Source organism: Tauraco erythrolophus, chromosome 6 (assembly GCF_009769465.1).
Source record: "Tauraco erythrolophus isolate bTauEry1 chromosome 6, bTauEry1.pri, whole genome shotgun sequence".
NCBI lineage: Eukaryota > Metazoa > Chordata > Aves > Musophagiformes > Musophagidae > Tauraco > Tauraco erythrolophus.
Window position 1 is genome coordinate 48,986,993 of NC_141470.1, and position 21,803 is coordinate 49,008,795.

Below are 21,803 nucleotides of genomic sequence, written 5' to 3' on the forward strand. Positions count from 1 at the left end.
AGATTACATTATCAGTTCTCAAAAATCCACGACTGAACTTTGACTTTATTATATTCTTTGTTGTGCAGTCTCTTATCTGTGGCATAAAACTGGGAATCAAATCTGGCAGTTTGAGAAAGTAATCACATCCCTGATGAAAATACATTTTGTCACTTTAAACATATACTTTTGCCTCACCAGCAGCCAGTGCTGTAGGAAGCAGCATATAATTAAATGTTGCTGAAGAAGGTGATTGTCAATCCGAATTCAAGACATGCAGGTCAAAGCAGCGTTTGTGTCCTTGTGTGCTGGCTGCTCAGCCTCTGTCAGAGTTCCAGGTTCACCCTTACGTGGCAGTCACAGTTACTCTTGTGTTTTCTCAGTGTATGTTTGAAGTCTGACAAGTTGCCTCTTTTCCTTCCAAACTGAGGAAAACTTCACTCTCCTTTCCACACCATAAGCACCTCTGTGAAATTCAATATCACAGCAGAATTACACTGTATAGGTAAGATCAAGATTTTTGCTTTTTCAGGACCCAAGAAACAGAGAAATCAGTATTTCTTCTTAAATAAATAACGTAATCTAGTAATTAAAGAAATTAACTGTAATGATGTAGAAGGTTAGAACTGTTTCATCATTTACTGGGAACTGTTTTCAATATTTGAATACTTACTTTTGCCTTTTTATAATTTTCTATTTTTGTCAGCGAGAATGTGCACATTCCCAGGTTCCAAGCCGAGGGAAATCATCTTTCTTGGTTTAAGTGTGTTCTCCAGTCACAAAGTCCATGTACTTGTTGCAATCTTCTTAAATGACTCAGTTTCCTGAAGAGCTCGGACTAGAATCTATAAACAAATTTAATTCTGAAGTGTTTTGCTAACACTGAATGAAGTCAGACTTTGAAATAAATACAGCTCTGACGTGCTATTTCAAAGATCACATGACAAAGACCTTGTTTTTAAAAAAAGTCAGAGAGGCTAAACGCAGTGTGTGCAATCCCAGGTTTCAAAATTAAAAATATAACTGCATCCTGGGAATATTTAGATTGATCCTTTAAAATTTGTCTCCTGAAACTCTCTATGAACATTACATGCAGATATTTTTTGTGAATTCAGGCTTGAGAAGTGAGAGATTGGTTTTTGCTCAGCATCAGTTTAAAAATACTCCCATTGCATCTGAGAAGCTGAGGACTGAACAAGCTTCAAAGGCTGTTCTTCCTCTCAAAGTACAGTACCTCCAAGCTAAAGCCAAGCCATGATGACTGAGACATTATGCAAAACATTTGCATTTTGTAGGATTTTTATAGTAAAATGGCATCTGTCTGGTGCATAGCACACAAATTTCACTTTGCCCAGTTACTGGTACTGTTGATTAAACCCTGTAACCGTCATGTTCTTAGTTGCTCAGAGCTTGGCTTTCTGATTGGGAAAGTGAGAGCTTGGCCTGTCTTGCATTGGTTATGCTTTTCTGCTGTGTTCCTCCCTTTGTGGAGGTGGTATTCAGCCTAGCTGATGCAGGAGGAGTGTTTATGCCATGTAAAGAAGCAGCGATATGCTCTGGAAGATCAAATGGCTGCAGATGTAACCATGTGTTTCCCAGGAGAAAGGGTGGGATGTGACTAGATACAACTTGTGTTGCTTTAATATCATGCAGAATGGTGTCCTGACATGAAAAAATTGCTCTTAAGGCAAAGTCAGCCCCTTAACTCCCGTTGCAGGTAATGATATTGTGTTTGGCAGCGCTGTGCATATTCTGTTTTGTTGTTTTCCAAAGTTGGTTGGAAATTGGAAGGTGAATAGATTTGAAAAATATCACAAAATTTGCTTTCTGTTTTACAGGTAGGAGTTATCTGATGTGTTCTGTTTACTGCCTTGTGCAGGTAGCCAGCTGTTTTTGCTGTTCTTTGTATAGGCCTTTTGCACAGTAACAGGAGAAAGAAAAATATGAAAGATGGTGAAAAAAGAAATGCCGTATTCTGATGCCATAAACAGTAGGAGGGGGAAATCTTACAGGTGAAGTACATGCAGCTAGCTGATTTTAGATCATTTTTTGCAATGTACTTAATTTCAAACTGAAGGTGTCCCAATAGGTAGCTGTGTTACATTCAGGCTCAAACAGTTCCTGTTGTTATGAAACAATTTTTGTCTAAATCACTTCTGAAATTTTACAGGATCCCCTAGAATGTAGAAAACTCTGGACCGTAAGTTCTTCTGTTTCCTTATATTCGTTTTGATTTAGATTTGCATCTCTTGTGGGAAGGCTTCTGGATGGGGTCGTGAATGTTTTCCAAATCAGGGGCCATCTGAGGCTATCTGGGACATGAAGGCTTGATACCAGTTTCACATACAGTTCTACTAGCATGCTTCAGCCCCAAACAATAGCTGTGGGCTTCCCCCACCACCCTGTCCTTACTGCAGAGCTTTCACTGCTTGTTATGTCCTGTGCTTGGTTGTGTGACTCCTTTGAAATACAGGCAGATGTAAGGGGCACATAAGTGGGGCTGCTCCTCTCTGCCCCTGCTTGCCTGAGCAACACCTGAACCCTGCTCCCTGCAGCTGAAGGCTGTGTTTTCAGAGCTGCAGCCCAGATTTCTCATCCCTTTCCTATGGGTACAGAAGCAATAGGGGTGTAGACTGCAGAAAGCCTGAGAGGAGGGATTAGATATCACTGGAGCAACAAGTTGTTGAAAAACTGAAAGAATGCCTTCAGATGTTGTAATTACTCTTTCTTTTCCCCTCAGTTTTCATGGGTAATGATTAATGGCTTTTATCACTATAGAGAAATACATTTGAAAGAGTAGAAAATGTCAGACTCTCACACCCCCACCCTTTTTGGGGCTTGTGTAATGAGGGAAGAGAAAAATTTTCATCTCTGAAGTAAACACAATTTGCTGGTAAGGCCAGTTCTAGTCAGGCTGTCTCAGAGCCTGAAAAACCTCATGATGGATTTGCCACAGCCTTTATACAAACTTAATCTGATAGCCACGCTCTCATCTGCCTTTACCATGCATTGTTAAATTGTCTTGGGCTCTGTTCTAATAATCTCACTTTCTCTGATATGCTTTAGAGGTCTGGCCAAATAATATGTGTGAAAGCATTCTCCAGTCCCCCAAACATGCATTTGAATGTCAGACCATCCCCCAAACTTACCTTAGCTTCCCTCTTTGAATGGTCTCTTTGTTCTGATTCATTCCTTTCCTTTTGTTACAGAGTTAACTCTTACTGGGTACCTATTTCATATTCATATCAACAAAAGCTAATTGCTGTAAGAGAATTGAGCATTTAATTACCTTTATGGGTAATTTTCAGCAAATAGATAGTGATTAACTGTCCTGACCTTACCTGTGATCCCACTTAGCTAAATTAGATGGCTTTTGCAATTTACTCTCCTACTTCTCTCTCTCCTGCACTTAAGAGTCTGGGAGACATTTCAGGTGAAAGCAAACCAATCTTTCCACTGTACAGAGCATTAAGACTGTGGCTGTTGACTTTTTTTATCAAATACCTGAATTTTTATTAGCATTCAGAATCTATTCTTAGAGATTGAACTTCCTGTCTGCCACTCAGGTTAGCAAACATGTCGTACTTGTGATAGCTAGCTCTGTTCTTCCCCTTGTCCTGGACTTATGCAGAGCACAGGCAGCCCTGCAGATCATTCTAAACAGCAATTTTAGGATGTGGAAACACCTATCTTTAGATCGAGACTACAAAACTCCCATTTTTCTCTGTTTAAGATGTTTCTGAACTCTAGTCTTTAGGATGAGTGGTTGATGCTTGAATTCTTCTCCCTACCCTTGGTACAGGGATATCGACTATATCATCCTTACTGCTGTTCTGAACAGTATGAGGGCTAACACTGATATGGCAGGGGAGCCAATTCGTCCTTGCTATTAGTCTGTGTGACTTTCAGGCTTAGCACATAAAGAGGTTGTTCAGGAACCTGGAGAACCTGAGAACACCATGGTGAAATGAAGCTTTTTATTACTTGCCCACTCATTGCGAGGTTCCTTCCCAGGCAGTTAATTCTGGAGGTATGCTGCCTAGCATCAAGTGAAGAAGTTATATAGAACGCGATGTCATATAGGAGGTGCAGTCACTGATAAGCAGACACTGAATTTTATGTTTGAGTCAATTCACAGGTCTGAGGAGACCCTTTTCCCTGATGGGCTGCATTTAATCTGGCATAATTTGATGTAATGGATCAGAAATGTTGTAACAAAATACATCACATCTGGTTTGCTGCTAGCAATCTGGAGAGTAAATGTCCCTCTGGACTTCATTACAGTGGACAGAAGTGTTTTAGACAGGATAAATAGCAGGTTATTTACCATCAAAACTCTCTTAATGCAGAATTTTCCATTATGTCTGGTGTAAAGAGGACAATACAAGATGTGGGTACACTCACATCTTATCTATAAGTAGATGCAAATGTCTTGATATGGGGCAATGATGTGACTGCTTTCCAATTTCAGTTAGGAGCAGGAGAGATCCAAGCATTTCAGCAAAAATCATGGATACTGTAGAAGGTGATTTGAAAATCTTCTGCACAGAAATGACATTTTCAGTCTAAGATACCTGGTGATTTCAAGATTTGATCCTGTTTTGAATCGGAATAGACTCAGGCTTCAGGATCTCTCTCAGTAAGTCTACTGATAGAAGCAGCTGAAGAAGATTAAGCTTTACTTAGCTGTGGTGTCAGGTTGGTGCTTTTGGAGAATGACTCCCCTCATTGTGTTCTGACTGCCGCCCTGAACTTCAAAGTGAGTAAAATGGGCAGCACAGTGGTGAATGTGAAAGCTTTAGGGTCACAGCTGCTGTCATAATTTGTACATCTACAGTTCTTTTGACTGAAGGATCTCATAGAATTTGCCAACACTGAGTAAACCTTCACAGCTTCCACAAGAAGTAGGATTTATTATCTTTTATAGTTCCCATTATGATCATTGGAGGCTCTTGGAGCTCAGAGAAGAAGAAAAAGATTAATGAAACTCTCTTCTCCATGAGCATAAATTTTTGAGTTTTGGGCTGCTGTTGTACGTAAACCCATCCATTGAATGCTAGTCTATGCACTTAGAAGATCCTGCACCACAGCCTTTGGCATTCAAGATAATCTTGTAGGAGTTTAATAACGGTATGATTTTGCATAATTAAAACAAGTGTTTTGCACTACAAATTGCTAACTCTGCTCTTACCAAGAGATACTGATTTTGTAAGAGAGAAACTGTACTTGGTCATATTTGGGGTCAGAAAGTGACAAATCATGGACATTCCTTTAATTTTCTAAACAAGGAAATTCTGGGTAATTTTGAGTCATCATTAGTACAGAAGCCCTGTACATGCCTATGTCAGTTCTTTTTTTCTTCCTTTTTTATCTGAAATTCCTTTTTTCATAAACATATTTCTTTACTGATACTAGAGTCATACAATGGAATTTGGTCTGCAGGACAATCACATTTTCAAAAGGCAATGCCTGTTACTTGAAAGTAGGACTTAATTTCTTTTATCTCCTAGTGAAATTTACAGGCTTGAACGTGTATCTCGCTTCAGCCTTCATGATCTTGGCAATATCAACTGCCATCCCCTGCCAACTACTAGTTTCTGCTTCTCTTTTCCTCTTTATCATAGTTACAATAATTGGACAGTGGTTGCAATTAGCTGGGTGAGCAGCCCTGGCCGTTACATCTCTGCTGATGACTTCATTAGGAGGGGATAGAACCCGTGGGATGCCTGGAACCCAGCGTCATCATTTCTGCACTGTCCGTGCAGCACTGACTGAGCGTTGCTCTCAGGCAGGCGCCGCTCTGGGATTAGTGGTTTTGCAAATGTTTTTAGGGAAAGCAGGAGCTCTGCGATAGGAAAAGAAAAGGCTCTGAAAGGATGTTCCCTCAGGTCTTGGTATTATAAACTCAGCTTAGTTTATCTTATGTTTTAAGTTTGGAAGTTGTAGACTGAAACCCCAAATTACATGCTATCCTGTATTTTTGCACAGCATGTATGGTGTTGCTACCCTCCTAATTGCTACTTGCTTGGTTGTATCAGGCTTTCCCCAAAGATGACCTATTTGCCAGCCTTTGCGAGTGTTGCAATATTCCCGTTCACGTGAAGCTGCTTGCCTTACGTTAGTTATAAATAGTTACCCAGCTCCTCTGCCTACTTATTTTCAGCGTGGCAGTCTCTCACGTCTGGCCTCTCCTAAATCAGAGATTTCCTGGGTGGAAGAATTGTTGCTTTTTCAAAACCACCATGGTGTACCTGTGATTTTGAGGACAAGTTTACCCTACAGTTTGTGAACCCGTGTTTTCTCTCTGCTCCCTGTCCTATTAAAGCATCTCTTCCAGGACTTCATGAAGTTCAGGGTTTTGGGGCGGTCAGATGAGAAAAAGGAAGAAAAGGAAATTGAAGGTTGTCTGGTCCATGCTGTGAGCCTTCCTTAAACCAACAGCCAGACAATATGAGACACTGTTTTTCTTCCCAGTATTCAAAAAACAGAACTGAGCAGAAGTTGTTTGTGCTTTTACACAAGGTTGTGAATGTAGTTCACATAACTGCCTTGCTTTTCAAAGATGGTAGGCTGATGATAACTGCCTTTTTAGTAGGTTTCCCACATCTGTGGGTTTTACAGCAGAGCCCTCATCTCCTGGATACTTGAGGAAGTAATGCAAATTTTAGTGCTGAGAGCCACCCTTAGAAGCCTTTCAATTTTCACCTGATGGTTAGCAGCCACTGGGAGATGTTGACAGTATATGACACACCAGTTCAGTGAGAGCATCCTGGCTTGCGGGAGAAAAGGACCAAAACCACAACAGTCGGATGTGTTTAGTAGTGTCATAATACGTTTGGTTCCTAACTGTAATTGTTATGAGATGATTCAGCAGGGGTAAAGAGTTTGCCCAAGGACATATAGTGCCTGTAGGAGAGTGAAGTTTTGAATTTCCCGTTTCTTCAGTCTTGACAACATGCTGTTAGCAGCATTTCCTTTAATGCCGTAACTCACAAGGTAAAATCTTTTCGATCTCAGATCAGTAGCAACTTTCAGGTATAAGGTGATGTTTCTAAAATAGTGCAATATCCAGTGAAATCAGTGCATTCTGGCACTTGTTAGAATAGTTGTGGTTGAAAGGGATCTCTGGAAGTCTCTGTCTCAACCACCTGCTCTAAGTGAGGCCGACTTCAAGAGCAGAATTGGTTCTTAGAGGCATTATCCAGTTGAGTTTTGAAAATTTCCAGAGGTGGTGTTTCTATAGCCTTTTTGTTCTAGTGTGTGATCACTCTCATTGTGTAAATTTTTTGCTTACGATTTTCTGGGATTTCCCTTGCTGCAAATTGTGTCAGCTTCCTCTTTCTTTCAATGTATACTTCTGAGATAAGCAAAACTCCATCTTCACTATTGTTGTGCTTTAGCCCCAGGTGGCAACTAAGCACTACAAAGCTGCTCGCTCACTCCTCCCTGTGACCCTCTCCGCAGCCCTCCCCTTCCCCTGCCAATGGGACAGAGAAGAGAAAAATGTAATAAAAGGCTTGAGAGTCAAAATAGGAACAGAGAGAGATCACCCACCAACCATGGATATGGGCAGAACAGACTCAGCTTGGGGACAAAAAAATTTGGTTCTTTAGCAATCACATTCAGAGAGGATAATGAGAAACAAAGCCAGATTTTAAAAACATTTCCCTGCTCCCCTCCCTTCTTCCCGGCTCTACCTACTCCTCTCCAGCAGTGCGGGGGGACTGAGAATGGGGGTTGCAGGTCAGTTTGTCACATGCTGGTTTTGCCACTCCTTCTTCCTCAGGAGGAGGACTCCTCACACTCTTCTCCTGCTCCAATGTGGAGTCCCTTCTCACAGGAGACAGTTCTCCACGAACTTCTCCAACATGAGTCCTTCCTGCAGGATGCAATCCTTACCCATCAGATCACTCCAGCACGGGCTTTTTCCATAGAGTCTCAGCTTCTTAGAGTGCAGCCACCTGGCCTGTTGTGGACCCCTCCACCTTCCCCCTCTCTTCACTGAAGGTCCTACACGGCACTGGTTTCTTTATCCCTTCTTAAATATGTTTATTCACAGAAGTGCTGATTGACTCAGCCCTGGCCAGAGGTGGGTCTGACCTAGCCAAAACTAGATCCTACTTGGAGCCCAGGAAGCTTCTGGCAGCTCCTTACAGGGGCTATCCCTGTACTCCTCCCTCACTACCGAAACTCCACCTCATAAACCCAACACAAGTATAATCTCCACTTTTGAGGAACACTACTGAGAAGACAGTGATCAAATGCTTCATGCAGCTTGATAGTGTAATGAAGAGGACTCAGGTGTTCAAACTAAACAGAAGTCACATCATTTTCTAAACCCTACTTGTGTAATGCAAACTCTCAGACTATCATTTTAGCAGCAGATTTCCCCATGCCTTCCCCATTACATTCCTTGCATTTGAGGAGCAATTCTTCTTCTACCCTTAACCTTCTTACCAGAGATTCTTTCCCAAATAGTTGTACACAGCTCTGTAAATGTTAGAGTGACATTTGGAGTAAGTTTGAAGAGCCCATGTGCTCCTTCTTGGTTCCCCTGTGTCTTTGCCAAGCTTCAGTATGGCAATACAGCATCGCTCCTCACCTCCCAGAGCTAGCAATAACATTTACAAGCTACAGTTTCCTCTGTCTGTAAATATTTCCACTCTGCTGCTCAGTGCTCTTACAGGTCCTGCCCAGCCTAGTTCTTTATGATTACAGCCTGAAGAAGGGTGATGCAAAGTTTTTTAGATAACATTTACCTTTCACAGAATCACAGAATGTTAGGGATTGGAAGGGACCTCAAAGGGTCATCTAGTCCAATCCCCCTGCTGGAGCAGGACCACCTAGATCAGATCACACAAGAACATGTCCAGGCGGGTTTTGAACATCTCCAGAGAAGGAGACTCCACAAACTCTCTGGGCAGCCTGTTCCAGTGTTCTGTTACCCTTACTGGGAAGAAGTTCTTCCTCATGTTTAAGCGGAACCTCCTATGTTCCAGCTTATATCCATTTCCCCTTGTCCTATCATTGGATGCCACTGAGAAGAGCCTGACTCCATCCTCATGAGAGTCACCATTTACATATTTATAAACATTAATGAGGTCCTCCCTCAGTCTCCTCTTCTCCAAGCTAAAGAGACCCAGCTCCCTCAGTCTTTCCTCATAAGGGAGATGCTCCACTCCCTTCATCATCTTTGTGGCCCTGCACAGGACTCTCTCAAGCAGTTCCTTGTCCTTCTTGAACTGAGGGGCCCAGAACTGGACACAATATTCCAGATGCGGCCTCACCAGGGCAGAGTAGAGGGGGAGGAGAACCTCTCTTGACCTACTAACCACACCCCTTCTAATACACCCCAGGATGCCATTGGCCTTCTTGGCCACAAGGGCACATTGCTGGCTCATGGTCATCCTGCTGTCCACCAGGACCCCCAGGTCCCTTTCCCCTGTGCTGTTCCCCGACAGTTCAGTCCCCAACTTGTACTGGTACATGGGGTTGTTCTTACCCAGATGAAAGACTCTACCCTTGCCCTTGTTGTATTTCATTAAATTTCTCTCCGCCCAACTCTCCCGCCTGTCCAGGACTCTCTGAATGGCAGCACAGCCTTCAGGTGTGTCAACCACTCCTCCCAGTTCGGTGTCATCAGCAAACTTGCTGACTATGCATTCTATTCCCTCATCCAAGTCATTGATGAATATGTTGAACAATACAGGTCCCAGTACCGACCCTTGGGGGACTCCACTGGATACAGGCCTTCAACTGGACTCCATCCCATTGACCACTACTCTCTGGCTTCGATCCTTCAGCCAGTTCACAATCCACCTCACTGCCCAATCATCCAGACCACACTTCCTCAGTTTAGCTGTGAGGATGCTGTGGGAGACTGTGTCAAATGCTTTACTGAAGTCAAGATAGACCACATCCACTGCTCTACCATCATCCACCCACTGGGTGATGTCCTCATAAAAGGCTATCAAGTTTGTCAAGCACGACTTCCCCTTAGTGAAGCCATGTTGACTGCCCCTAATGACCCTACTGAAGTCCAGGGTTCTAGTTCTGCTAGGTATTCTCTTCCTGCCACATGAGATCCTGAACTCCACCATTTCATGGTCGCTACAACCAAGGCTACCCTCGACCTTCAGTGCTTCAACCAGACTCTCCTTATTAGTGAGTATAAGATCCAGCAGCATTTCTCTCCTAGTAGGCTCATTCACCATATGCATCAGGAAGTTATCATCAATGCACTGAAGGAACCTCCTGGACTGTGGATGGCTGGCTGAGTAGGCCTTCCAGCAGATATCAGGATAATTGAAATCCCCCATGACAACCAGGGCCTGCATTTGTGAGACCACTGTCAGCTGCCTGTAGAAGGCCTCATCAACCTCCGCATCCTGATCTGGTGGTCTGTAATAGACAAATAACAGTATCACATATGCCAGATCGTCCTTTAATTTGCACCCACAAGCTCTCAACTTGCTCCTGATCTGTCCCTGGACAGAACTCAATGCACCCTAGTTTCTCTGTCACGTAAAGAGCAACTCCACCACCTTGCCTTGCTGGCCTGTCTTTCCTGAAGAGGACATAGCCATCCATGACCACATTCCAGTCATGCGAGCTGTCCCACCAAGTCTCAGTAATTGCTACAAGATCATAACCCCCTGATGGAACACAGATTTCTAACTCCTCCTGCTTGTTCCCCATGCTGCGTGCATTGGTGTACAGGCATTTCAGAGAGCCAACTGAGCACGCCGATTTCACCCTAGGGGGGGTGGGAGGCTGTCGTGGTTTTAGGCTGATCCAGCAACTAAAACTCACACAGTCTCTCCTTCTCCAGTAAAGTAGAGAGGAGAGGAAAGAAAAAAAAACCCAAAGGGGCTGAGGGTTGAGACAAGAACAGAGGGAGCACCCACCAACCATGGTCCCAGGCAAACCAGACAGGGCTTTCTCAAAGCAAAAGAGTTTATTAATGATTACTTAGAAGGACAAAGGGAAACAAAAACCGATTACTCGAGAGGACAGAAAGAAACAGAATCAGATCTTAAAACCGACACCTTCCCCCCCCCCTTTCCTTTTCCTCCCGGCTCTACCTCCTCCCCCCAGCAGCACAGGGGGCAGGGACTGGGGGAATGCAGGTCAGTTCATTCCGTGCTGTTACTGCTGCTTCTTTCTTAAAGGAGAAGGAGTCCTTACACCCTTTTCCCCTGCTCCAATGGATCCCCTACCCACGAGGAAAAATCCACAAACTTCTCCAACGTGAGTCCAGCCCACTGGAAACAATCCTTCCCCACAGATTGCTCCGGTGTGGGCTTTACCACAGTCTCGGGTACTTAGGGAGCTGTAGCCACTCGCTCCGGCGTGGGTCGTCACGCAGACTCCAGATGCCTCTCTGCCTTGTCGTGCACCCCAACACGACCATCCTCAGGCTCAGGCATCTTCTCCCCATGGGCTGCGAGTGGGTCTCTGCTCCACCGAGGCCGTCCTGGTTGCAGGGGGGCCACCTGCTATCTCACCATCAGCCGCAGGGGAAACTCGGCTCCGGCACACCTCCTCCCACTTCATCCTCACTGACCTGCTGTCGATGCGGCTGTTTCTCTCAGATCTCAGTCCTCTCCAGGTGAACTCAGCCCAGTGGGCACCCCGGGAGTGGGGTGCCCCCGAGTTCCCCAGCTGGCTCCGCCGCCGCCATCCTCCGTGGGCAGCGCCAGCCCGACGCAGGCAGCTGCCCGGCCGGGAGCCAGGGAGCGGGGGCAGTGCCCTCCTCCCTTCTCTGCTCGATCCTGGGCGAAGCACCTTTTCCGGTCCCTTTGTCCTGACTTAAATAGGGCAATTCGCAGAGGCGCCCTATTGGCTCAACCCCGAGGGGGATGGCAGTCTGATCTGGTGGCCAGAACTAAGCCTAACCCAGTTCCAAAACCAGGGAGGTCACAGGGACCAAAACCCCTCTCCTGCCACCAGAATCACCCCCCCCTCCACATCAAACCATGACAGAGGCCTTATTCCCTAAGCCTAGTTTACTGAGCCTAGTTATATCCCCTTCCCCCTTCAAACCTAGTTTAAAGCCCTTCTTTGTGGATTAAAGGCCTTTTCTATTATTATTTTTTGTAACTCCTCACCAGACAACATCCCCTTAATTAACTTATCCTCTTTTGTGTGTGGTGGCGACAAGAGAAGAAGCAACACATAACAAGCCTGGTGCTTATGGAAACTGGTACATACTTCTCTGAAGGGTAGTCACAGAGGAGCCTCGAGAGCTGAAGGGTTGGTTCATTACAGAAATTAAACAAAAGTTAGAATCCAGAGTGCAAAGGCTTGTGAAGTTTATTAATGGAGGGAGATTTGATATCCTGGATCCTAATATGTCTTCTCTGGGTCAGTTGAAATTTTAGGAGGTCTCCACTGAAGTTTTTGTTGTAGACAGTTAGAAATCTGATGTGATTTTCCCTTACCGTGGTGGAAGCTTCAGTTTTAACTAGTTCCTTGAGATTTCACCCACTTCGAGCTGAAAATTCTCAGGGCCAGTTTACAGGTTTTTTATATTATGTGTCTCCTTTTAATACTGACCTAGAAAAGCAAGGTGTTTATTTTGGATTCAGATAAAAATAATTTATATAGTAGCTCTGAAAAAATTCCAAAATTGCTTCCGTTCCTGAACAATGTAATTTCAATGTCTTAGCTTTATGAATCAAGCTAAATTTTCTATCTGAGGAAGGACATTACAGTACTTGTGCTGAACCCTGTGCTTTCATATAGATGTGTTGTTGAGGCTTTTAGTTGCTGCCTTTGCCTGGATTTTTGTATATCTTCATTTTTGTGGATAATTAAGCAATACTTTTTTCTGTGGTTAATTTGATGTTTCTGCTTGTGTTTAGAAAAAACACATAGGAAAGAGATAGGAAATACATAAGAATCTGGAACAAGAAGGAGACAGTAATATGGAAAAGGAAATGGTGAATATAGTATTTATTCTGTTCTGACTTTCTAGATGAATAAATAGGTGTGGTTTGCACTTCAAGTGTTCTTCGGGAATTTCTTATTTTGTGTGAACCAGGCTATTTACAGACTTACATGTATGTTAAAAGTAATGAAATGCTTTAAATAATGCTATGACATAAATTTTGCAGGATTTTGGAAAGGTATATTTGATGAAAAATATTAATCTGGATGTCATCTGGTCTATGTAAACATCTGCTAGCAGTTTTTGTCTATAGCAGCAGCATTATAAGTGACAATTATTATTACTACTCCACCAATATTCTTGCATTCCTGAAAATGTGGTGAATGCCTTGAAGCTGGCTCTATTATCTCTCTTGTTTGCTGCTCGTTTGGAAATATTTTGTACACATTGTACCAAGAAGAGTGTCTTACGTAATTATTCTACTTTTATTGCATGTTTGGTTTTAACTGGCGTATGCTATTCAAACTGGAGCATTTGAATTTAAGAAAGTAGCATACAAATAGGAGAGAAGCCAGAGATAATAAGCAGAAGAGGCAAGATTTAGAAAATAAAACCTAGGAGAATTTGAACTCTAGAACAGAGTAAGAGAGCTGAAGTTATGGTATGCTGAACTTCAGGATATGGAGGTATTTTTGTAAAGCAGATGTATATCCACCAGGAGTAGGTAAGGAAGGCGTCATCTTAATTTGAAGCAAAGAAAAGTTGGGATTGATGTTGCAAAAATATTTGATCTGTGAGGGAGCTTAAGCACTGGCAAAACAAGTCTAGGTTCTTTACATTTCTGTGGTTGTATGTGTCCAAGTTTTTAACTGGTTTATCTTCACAGGTTTTCAGTACATAACATCCGATGATAATGCTGTAGACATCTTGGTGGGCTGAAATCTTAAAAGCAGAATAGTTTTGCCAGTGTCTGATTAGTGCAGGGTATTTTGCTAAACTATTAGAACCTATTCTTAATTCTAATGTAAGGATTCTCTTTAGGCAGGTATTTAAAGATGATTTTGTCTTCCCTTTTGTTCTCCCTTTCAGTGCTAGTGAATTTCCAGTTGTGCTTTCCGATTTGGCAGAGATGGGAGACATTCAGGGAAAATCCAATTTGCTGCAAAAGGTGTTGTAGCACATTTTGTAACCATGGACTTTTATCCTGGGTCAGTGCATGGTACCACCGGCTCCGCGTTACCAGGACCCTGAGGGCATCGACAGACCCTAGCTGTACCCCGGGACACCCTGACCCTGCCTACATCCCCAGACCTTGTGTCAACCCCCTGGGGCTCCCCAGCTCTGCCCACAGCCAAGGGCCCCATGTCAGCCCTCAGGGCCATCAGCACCTGCCCCAGCAATGCTGCAGCTGGGCTGCTCTCCAGCCTGGCCACCGTCTGCAGGTCTGTTGTGCTCATCTCTTTGGGTGCGTGGGACAGTGCTGGGCAGCGGGGCCTCAGCCTCAGGAGCTTCCCAGCTCCCATCCCGCCAGATGATACACAAGGTCATAACCGTTTGTGAACGCTTTAGGTTCCCATTACATTTTTTCCACCAAAAAAGGAGCATTCACTCCTGGGTCTTAGTTAGATTTTGGTCTGTGATTACATTCAGGCTCCTCAAATTAACTTGACAGATTTCTGTTGCTGAAAGTCATCAGTCTGGGTTTTTTTTCTGGTTTTAGGCCTTTTTTTCAGTTCTGTGGGTTGTTGAGTTTTTTGTGGTTTTGTTTTTAAAGTGTGATTTTGGTTTTCAGAGCCATGGTTTTTATTTGTGACCATCTATCTGCTAGTGGATATATTAAGAGAAAGCTGGCATGTTTGCATGGGATGGAAAGATGTGTGCTGCCTACAGGAAAGTCTTGTCTGGTTGGATACAAAGCTCTGACACTTTTTCTTGAAGGATATTTGAATTTTTGTGAGAAGGTAGAAACATTTCATCTCTATTCCCTGTAGTTTTGAACCAGCATACCTGTTTTCCACGCTTGCTCCTTGCAAGCGTGTCTTGTGCCTCTCCGGTTGGTGACACTTGTCTCTCAAAGCTCCACTTGGTGGGAGTGGGTGGTGATAGCTGACTCATGCAAATGTAGCTATAGGGAGTACATTGTGTACCCTGAACTGCTGCCATTGGTGACTTCAGCTAAACTTTCCATGAAGGGAGGACTTTTTCTTTCCTCCTTCTTGCACTGCCTTCTTCCTAGAAACTTCAGGAAGAAAGTATGTTGTATTGTAGTCTGCGAGGCAGGAGAAAGAGACTACAGACAAGAACAAGAACAGGAAACTACAGAAAAGCTAAAAGGGAGAAGAAAGGAGAGAGGCAAAGAATGGTTATTAATGCAGAAGAAAGGTTAGAAAATAGGAGAAAGAGCATGAAGAGATCTTAAATATTTTTCTGTCTCTGTATTCTAAGAATATGTTTGTTGCTATCTCCCCAGGAGGTTTATGCAGAGTTTTGTGGGGAAGCCGCAGTGAATTGCTCCTTTGGATGCTAAGTGTAAAATTAAAGCTGGCAGGGTCTCAGAGCACAAGACTGGGAAGCTAATCGCTCCTAATAACATATTGATTTTCACAGATCTCTGGCATTGTGTCAGGGCAGTTTTGAATCAGCACCTGGTTTCTTCATCTTCCCATCTCCAAGCTAATGGCAGTGAAGCTTCTGGCTTTGAGATTGCAAATAAAAGCCACTTTGAATCTTTTTGTCTGTACAAATCTGTGTGTCTCTGAAACGTAGTTTCACCCATTGCTCCTATGCATGTCTCCATGAGGTATCCAAGTATAACAGCTACCCTAAAAGTAAAAGGGTGGAAGGAATGTGCATGTGTTTTTAACTCAGATAGTTGTGCCACCACCAGTATTTATGGTGCTGAAAAGCAGTACAGTCCCATTACTGTAGATGGCTGAGGAGGACAGTGGAATGGATGCCTGTATTCAGCCAGGAGTCGCCAGCACAGGTGCCAAGGAGACTGAAGTCACATAGGTGTTGCCAAGTTACGTTCAACTCTGAGCAGATTTGCTGTATGCGTTGCTTGGCTGTAAAGTGCCTTCCTCGAGTTTTGGGGACTGACTTGTGAGGAGAAGGAGATAGGTTTTATTTGTATGACTGTTACTAGGCAATACCTTCCTCTGAAGGGGTCTTTTTGTAGCTGGAGGGAATGATCTGCTTGAAAGGAGATGTGCTGAAAAAGCTTCTAGATGCTCCAGATGATGAAGACTTGCAAAGTGAGAATGAAATTTCTGTATTTTTAGATGATGTCAAGTCTGTAAGTGATCTGAGCTGGGCCAGGCTCAGGTCAGCATAGGGCACGCACAAGGACAGAAACTCATCACGTCCTATGGTTGTGCAGAGGCAGTTTCAACTATTTCAGGCTATTTAATTTTATTTGATTGTTACAAGAATTCATTGCTCCCTGTTTGTAGCAGACTGGCCAGAGAAGGAGCAGTAATACCCAATTTAGGCTACTGTGGGATGTCAGCTGAAACACTGTTTAGACTTTTGTGCCATCCTCAGCAATTCTAGATATTCTTAAGGTCCTTCTTACATACATGTAATAATAATAATGGTTGGGATTTCTTGTCTAAGGACAGTAATTTTCTGGCAATGGGATCAGTGGAGCTGAAAGACACAAATGAATTCTTTTTGAAGGGAAGAGACTCGTTACTACCGTGCTTTCCGTTTGTTGCCTTCTAGTGTCTGCATAAAAACTCATGTTTCTAAAGCAGCTAACGCATGGTACAGTGGAGAAGGAAGCAGCAGAGCTGGGGCACTTGTGTCAGTTACTCCCACTCATGGTCCTCATATCCTCCAACCCCCTTCTCGCAGCTATTCAGGCACTAGGGCAAGCAACTGTTTCATGCAAGGCACATCTGAGCCTGAAGGCGTCAAAAGAGCCATTTCATGCTTGACTGCATTTTCTAATACAATCTGCAGAGAGAGGGAGGAAGGAGAGCAAGGAGGGTTTGTGTGTACATACACATTGCCTTTGAGTGTATGTATAATATACAGTACATTTAGTTCCAGCTTGCAGCTGTGGGTGGCAAGTAAGAGGTGCAGACGTGAGGGGGAAAAGAATTGCACTTTGAAAAGAAGAAACCATTCTCCTACCTTGAAAAAGAAGCTTTCCTTCCTTCTCTGTTTCTTGGCCAAGCAAAGATATGTGTCCTCAGGGGAGCACTGACAGCTGGTACCCAGAAGGTGTATGTACGGCTGAGTGGGTGTTGCATGTAGAGGGCTTTGTGTGTACAGACCACGACAGTGTGTGAGGAGTGCAGCTAAGAAAACTGATGAATAGGATGCTATTCACAGCCATCTTATTTTAATGATGTTCCCAGAAAAGTTGTCTTCTTAATAAATTTCTGTGTTCCATGACCAGAGAGGTGCTGCACACCAGCTATTAATGCAGTGGGTTGCTGTGCCTGCACAGCCATGGTGATCCCCACCAAATGTTTTGTAACCATATACATGTCTCCTCTGTCACTTTATCAGCTTGACACTTGGGTCCTTACCGATCACCTCATTTGCCTATTTACTACACACTGCAGTTCTGTTACTGGCCATTATGGAACCAGCCATGGGTCCTTTTCAGCATGGACGTATGGCTGTTCCCCAGTTTTCCATCCATCTGCCCTACTCTAGCATCTAACATTTAGGCGTTCAGAGCGCATAAGGATTGGCTCTGCCAAGCTTGCTGTTTCGCTCTAGAATTTCCGCTTTTGTCAGCATGACTGGCTTGGCTGGGAAATCTGGGACAAAGGGGTAAACATAAGGAGAACATCTAGTTTCCAAATATGTGTCATTGTAGCTGGTTAAATTAGGTGGAGTTTTAGCTTTCTGGGGGGTGTGTGGGGTGCCTGGTGAGAATCCCAACCATTTGAGCAAACTGTAGCTAAACTGGATGAGGCACTGTAAGAGTGCTCTACTGAGCAACCCTTCCATGTGCCTAGGGAGCTGAACTGGTCTTTTTTTTTTTTTTTGTATCCTCTGGGACTCCTATATGTAGTTTTGTGGTAGAAGTCCTACGTGGAGCAATCTCTACAGCCCTGATTTCAGTAGGGGTTGGCTGTGGGATGAGGGATGCTCTGATTCATACATTAATATGTTTATGTAGATTGGTAAATTTTGCAGATAAAAATACTTTGGAGCATATTTCTGGACTGAAACAATGATTGCCATGCTATAGCAGTTGCTGCACTTCTATCACAAGGCTTTATTTCTACCCCCTTAGAGAAGAATATTGGTTTCTGCAGGCAAGATTGTGAACAAATAGAGAATGTTAAGTACTGTAACTCCTTTCCTCAGCTGAACTTCCCATTTTCTTTGACATCCTCAGAGATGATAGAAAAATAGAATTTCTTTCCTTGCTGTTTTTTGGTTGTCTTTTTTTTTTTTCTCCTCCTGGCTTTCAGTGTGCCTCCATCTCCTGACATTTCCTGTGTTTGAACGACACTGAAACTTGTGATGGAGTTTGGTTTGTTCCTTTCTTCATTTGTATTGCAGTGCTATCGGTTATGTCAGCAGAGCTCTAAAAGCGTTAGTTGTTAGTAAGGAGGGTAAAAATATAAAATCACAAAACACAAATCTGAAGTAGAAAAGACCTGTTAGGAAACTTGCTTCATTCGGTTGTTTTTCTTTAAAATACCAGCAAAGGAATGAAATTCCTCTCTAAGTAAGCAACAGCTCTTAAGAGTACCAGAAATAGGAACTCTGAGCCTTCAAAGGCAAGACTAAATGCTCTAGTAGAAGTGTTGTAGGTGTTATTTAAAGTAGTCATTACAACTAGTACTATGGAATACTGGACTAATGGAGGAGACCACATTTTCTGGAAGATGTGAAAAATGAAGACTTTGCCAGCTCATGATCACAAAAGGGCCCTGTACTAAGACACTTGTCCTCGGGGATTGTGTCTCCATGGGTACTGCTGCCTCTAGTTGTGGTTAATACCATATCTTCATGTTTGCTGTTCATACTTTCCATGTAGAGCTGCTGGATGCAGTTAAACAGTTGCTGGGTTTTTCCCCAGTCACATACCTTTCTGTGGTGAGTGGCATGGTTTCTGTAAACACAGTGGTCTGTGGTAGATGTCAGGGTTCTTCAGGAGTGAAAATCACGCAGAGGTGTAACTACTTTTCATTTTTTTGCAATTTTTTTCTGATTCATTGCAGAGGCCTCTATCTTGAGCTATGATGGCAGCATGTACATGAAGATCATCATGCCTATGGTCATGCATACAGAAGCAGAAGATGTGTCCTTCCGTTTCATGTCCCAACGCGCTTATGGGCTGTTGATGGCAACCACCTCACGAGACTCTGCTGACACTCTGCGCCTGGAGCTGGATGGAGGCCGTGTCAAACTTATGGTCAATTTAGGTATCGTATAAAAACTTTCTGCTGCCCCTTCACTATTAGTTTGGGCTTGTGATTAGTGGTTTTTCTACCATTTTGTTTAATTTCTGTTGTTTTGATTGGATTGATTTCTAAAATATCTGCTGAAACCTTCATAAAGATATTCTCTTGCGGAGAGAAATTCTCTTCTGCATTGCTGCATGAAGATTTGCTGTCAGTTATTCGTTATGGAGAGTGTTGGTTTTAAGTCTTTAAGTTTTTAAGTTTCCTTTCTTGGTCTGGGACTGGTGAGCTCTGTGTGAGACATGCTGCTTGGTCCATCTTTTGATCAGTTACATCCCCCATTCATCCAGCATCACTCAAAACAGTCAAAGCCAAATGTGGGAGAGAAACAAAATGGATATGGTGGCAAGCCGAAGTCCTATGAATCCCTTGCCCTTTATAGAATTTGGCAGCGTTTGATACAAATCGGTCTGGTTTACTAATGTGCTAACTATTTCTATGTTTCAGCCTTTAGAACTCTTTATACCTAGCAAAAAAGCCTGGGTTTTTTTGACTGTGTCTTTATTAAAATGAAGGCAACAATAATAAAAGCCCATCCCAAAGGATTGTATTGTCTCCTTAGAGTTACACTTTTCCAGAAAATAATAAATAAAGACAATTAGAAACAAGTCCAAGGATAACAACAATGAAACAAAAATTGAGAATGAATGTGCTATTAGGTTAGCCTCAATCCATTTTCTTGCCAGTCTTTAAGTATTGTACAGAATGACAAATAGTCTTTTTAAAGAATGTAAATACACGAGTTGAAGCTTTCTTTCACTTTTCAGTGATACAACTTGTTCATTCATGTGAATCCAGGAATATAACTAACAAGAGATTCTGAGTCGAACAGGCAGAACTATCATGATAGTGTGAAATGTTAAACCTCTTCTAGTATGTAGGGTACTCTATATGAAGATGTATGCATGATCTGTGAAAGCTTGTGTCAGCTTTCAAAATTCTAAGCCCCACTGGAACAATGTTTTGCATTTTTTGAGCTAACAGTATCAGCATCTTCAAAGCCCTGCTATGGTGATATCAGGAGTTAACCATGTAGTGGCTTTTTTTGCAGAGGATAAAAAAAGTATTCTGCACCCAAAGCTGTAGTAACGGTTCTTTTTTTTTTTTTTAAACTCCTGTCCCAGCTAGATGCAGTAAGTTTATCAAGGTCTTGCTGCACCATAGATGAGCTTGAGTGGTGATTTTAGGGCTCCTCGTCCTCACCTGGGCAATATATTGTCCAGCAGTTGTCCTCTGGAACTGGCTTGTTCTCTAAAATTGCTTCTAGTGTCTTTTTGGCTTTGAAAGTGCAAGTCAGACCCTAATATCATCTTTTTGAATAAGAAAGTGGAGCAAAGATGATTCATTTAAACAAGTTCATATCTCTTAAAAGCAAAGAGTCTCCGTTTAAAGGGCTATAGAAACCCTTGCTTTTTATTAAAAAAAAAAAAAAAAAGAAAATGCAGTGTTACAGAGTTCCTGTTTGGAAAAAAAAAAAAATATATATATATATATATATGCTCTGCTTAGCTTGACTGAAGAAGAGTGAAGCACTATTGAGTCTTTAGCTAGCGTAGGAGCAGTTGCTGTGCTATCCAGACTGGCCTAGAGGTCAGAGGGAATAGATTAACTTCAGCTATGACAGTAACTTCTCGAAGAAAGAGAAACAGCACTCTGATGATAGCCATCTCTGCCTATATTAACTTTCAGTGAAGGAAAATTTCATAGATTTGCAGTTTCTCAGGAGAACAGCTCAAAAAAATAGCTGTTGAGCATTCTTATATGTGCAAAGAGAAAATTTCACAAATCTCCAGTGCATGTGTAAATATATATATATATGTCTGCATTTTCTTCTGACCTAATACAGTTCGTGCTAATAATCTGGCAAAAAGATTTTTAATTTTATTTTTTTTTTATCCCCACTGTTTTCCATCTTGGCAATTATTTCGAGCCATTTTCTTCTCAGAGAATAAACTTTATTACTGGAAGATTGTCAATGGCATGCTTCTGTCAGGGAAGTGATGAGGCAGCTGATTATCTGTTTAGCTCTACACTACGCCCTTGTAACCCAGAGCCAGTTCTTTTACCTTGCATGCCTTAATTTCTCGCTTTGCTCAAGAGAGAATATTTCACAACCTGCCAGGCATGTGGTAGTATTTTAGAAAGTGCTGCTTCTATCGCCTTTGATACTCCCACATGAAAAGTACTACAGCATGAAAACTGCCAAACTTCATCAAAAATTATCATTTTTTTCTTCTGAGAAAGGTACCACTTTTTGATTCTGTTATATCTTCATCTTCCTTTAAAATCAATAAGAATAGGGGGAATTACTCCTTTTGGATATTCAGACCCTCCTAGACTTAGACCCTCTGTAAATACAAGGAGGGTATATTTAGATTACCCTGAATATACTTATAATTGTTTACGGCTTACTCTTTCCTTTCCAATTTTCCTTATATCATGCTGGGAGATGATGTTTTCCCTCTGGGCCTGTCAGCATTGTGTGCCCGATTTCA

General features: G+C 42.7%; 1 protein-coding gene across 20 annotated transcripts in view; it reads left to right on the forward strand.

Annotated features, from left to right (window-relative positions):
- Nucleotides 1-21,803, forward strand: part of NRXN3 (neurexin 3) — a 1,026,565-nt gene that overhangs the window by 306,934 nt on the left and 697,828 nt on the right. For all 20 annotated transcript variants that reach the window (XM_086613885.1, XM_086613892.1, XM_086613886.1 and 17 more), the window contains one exon: nucleotides 19,066-19,269. In XM_086613885.1, coding sequence (XP_086470011.1) covers nucleotides 19,066-19,269 — 204 coding nt within the window. The remainder of the gene's footprint in view (nucleotides 1-19,065; nucleotides 19,270-21,803) is intronic.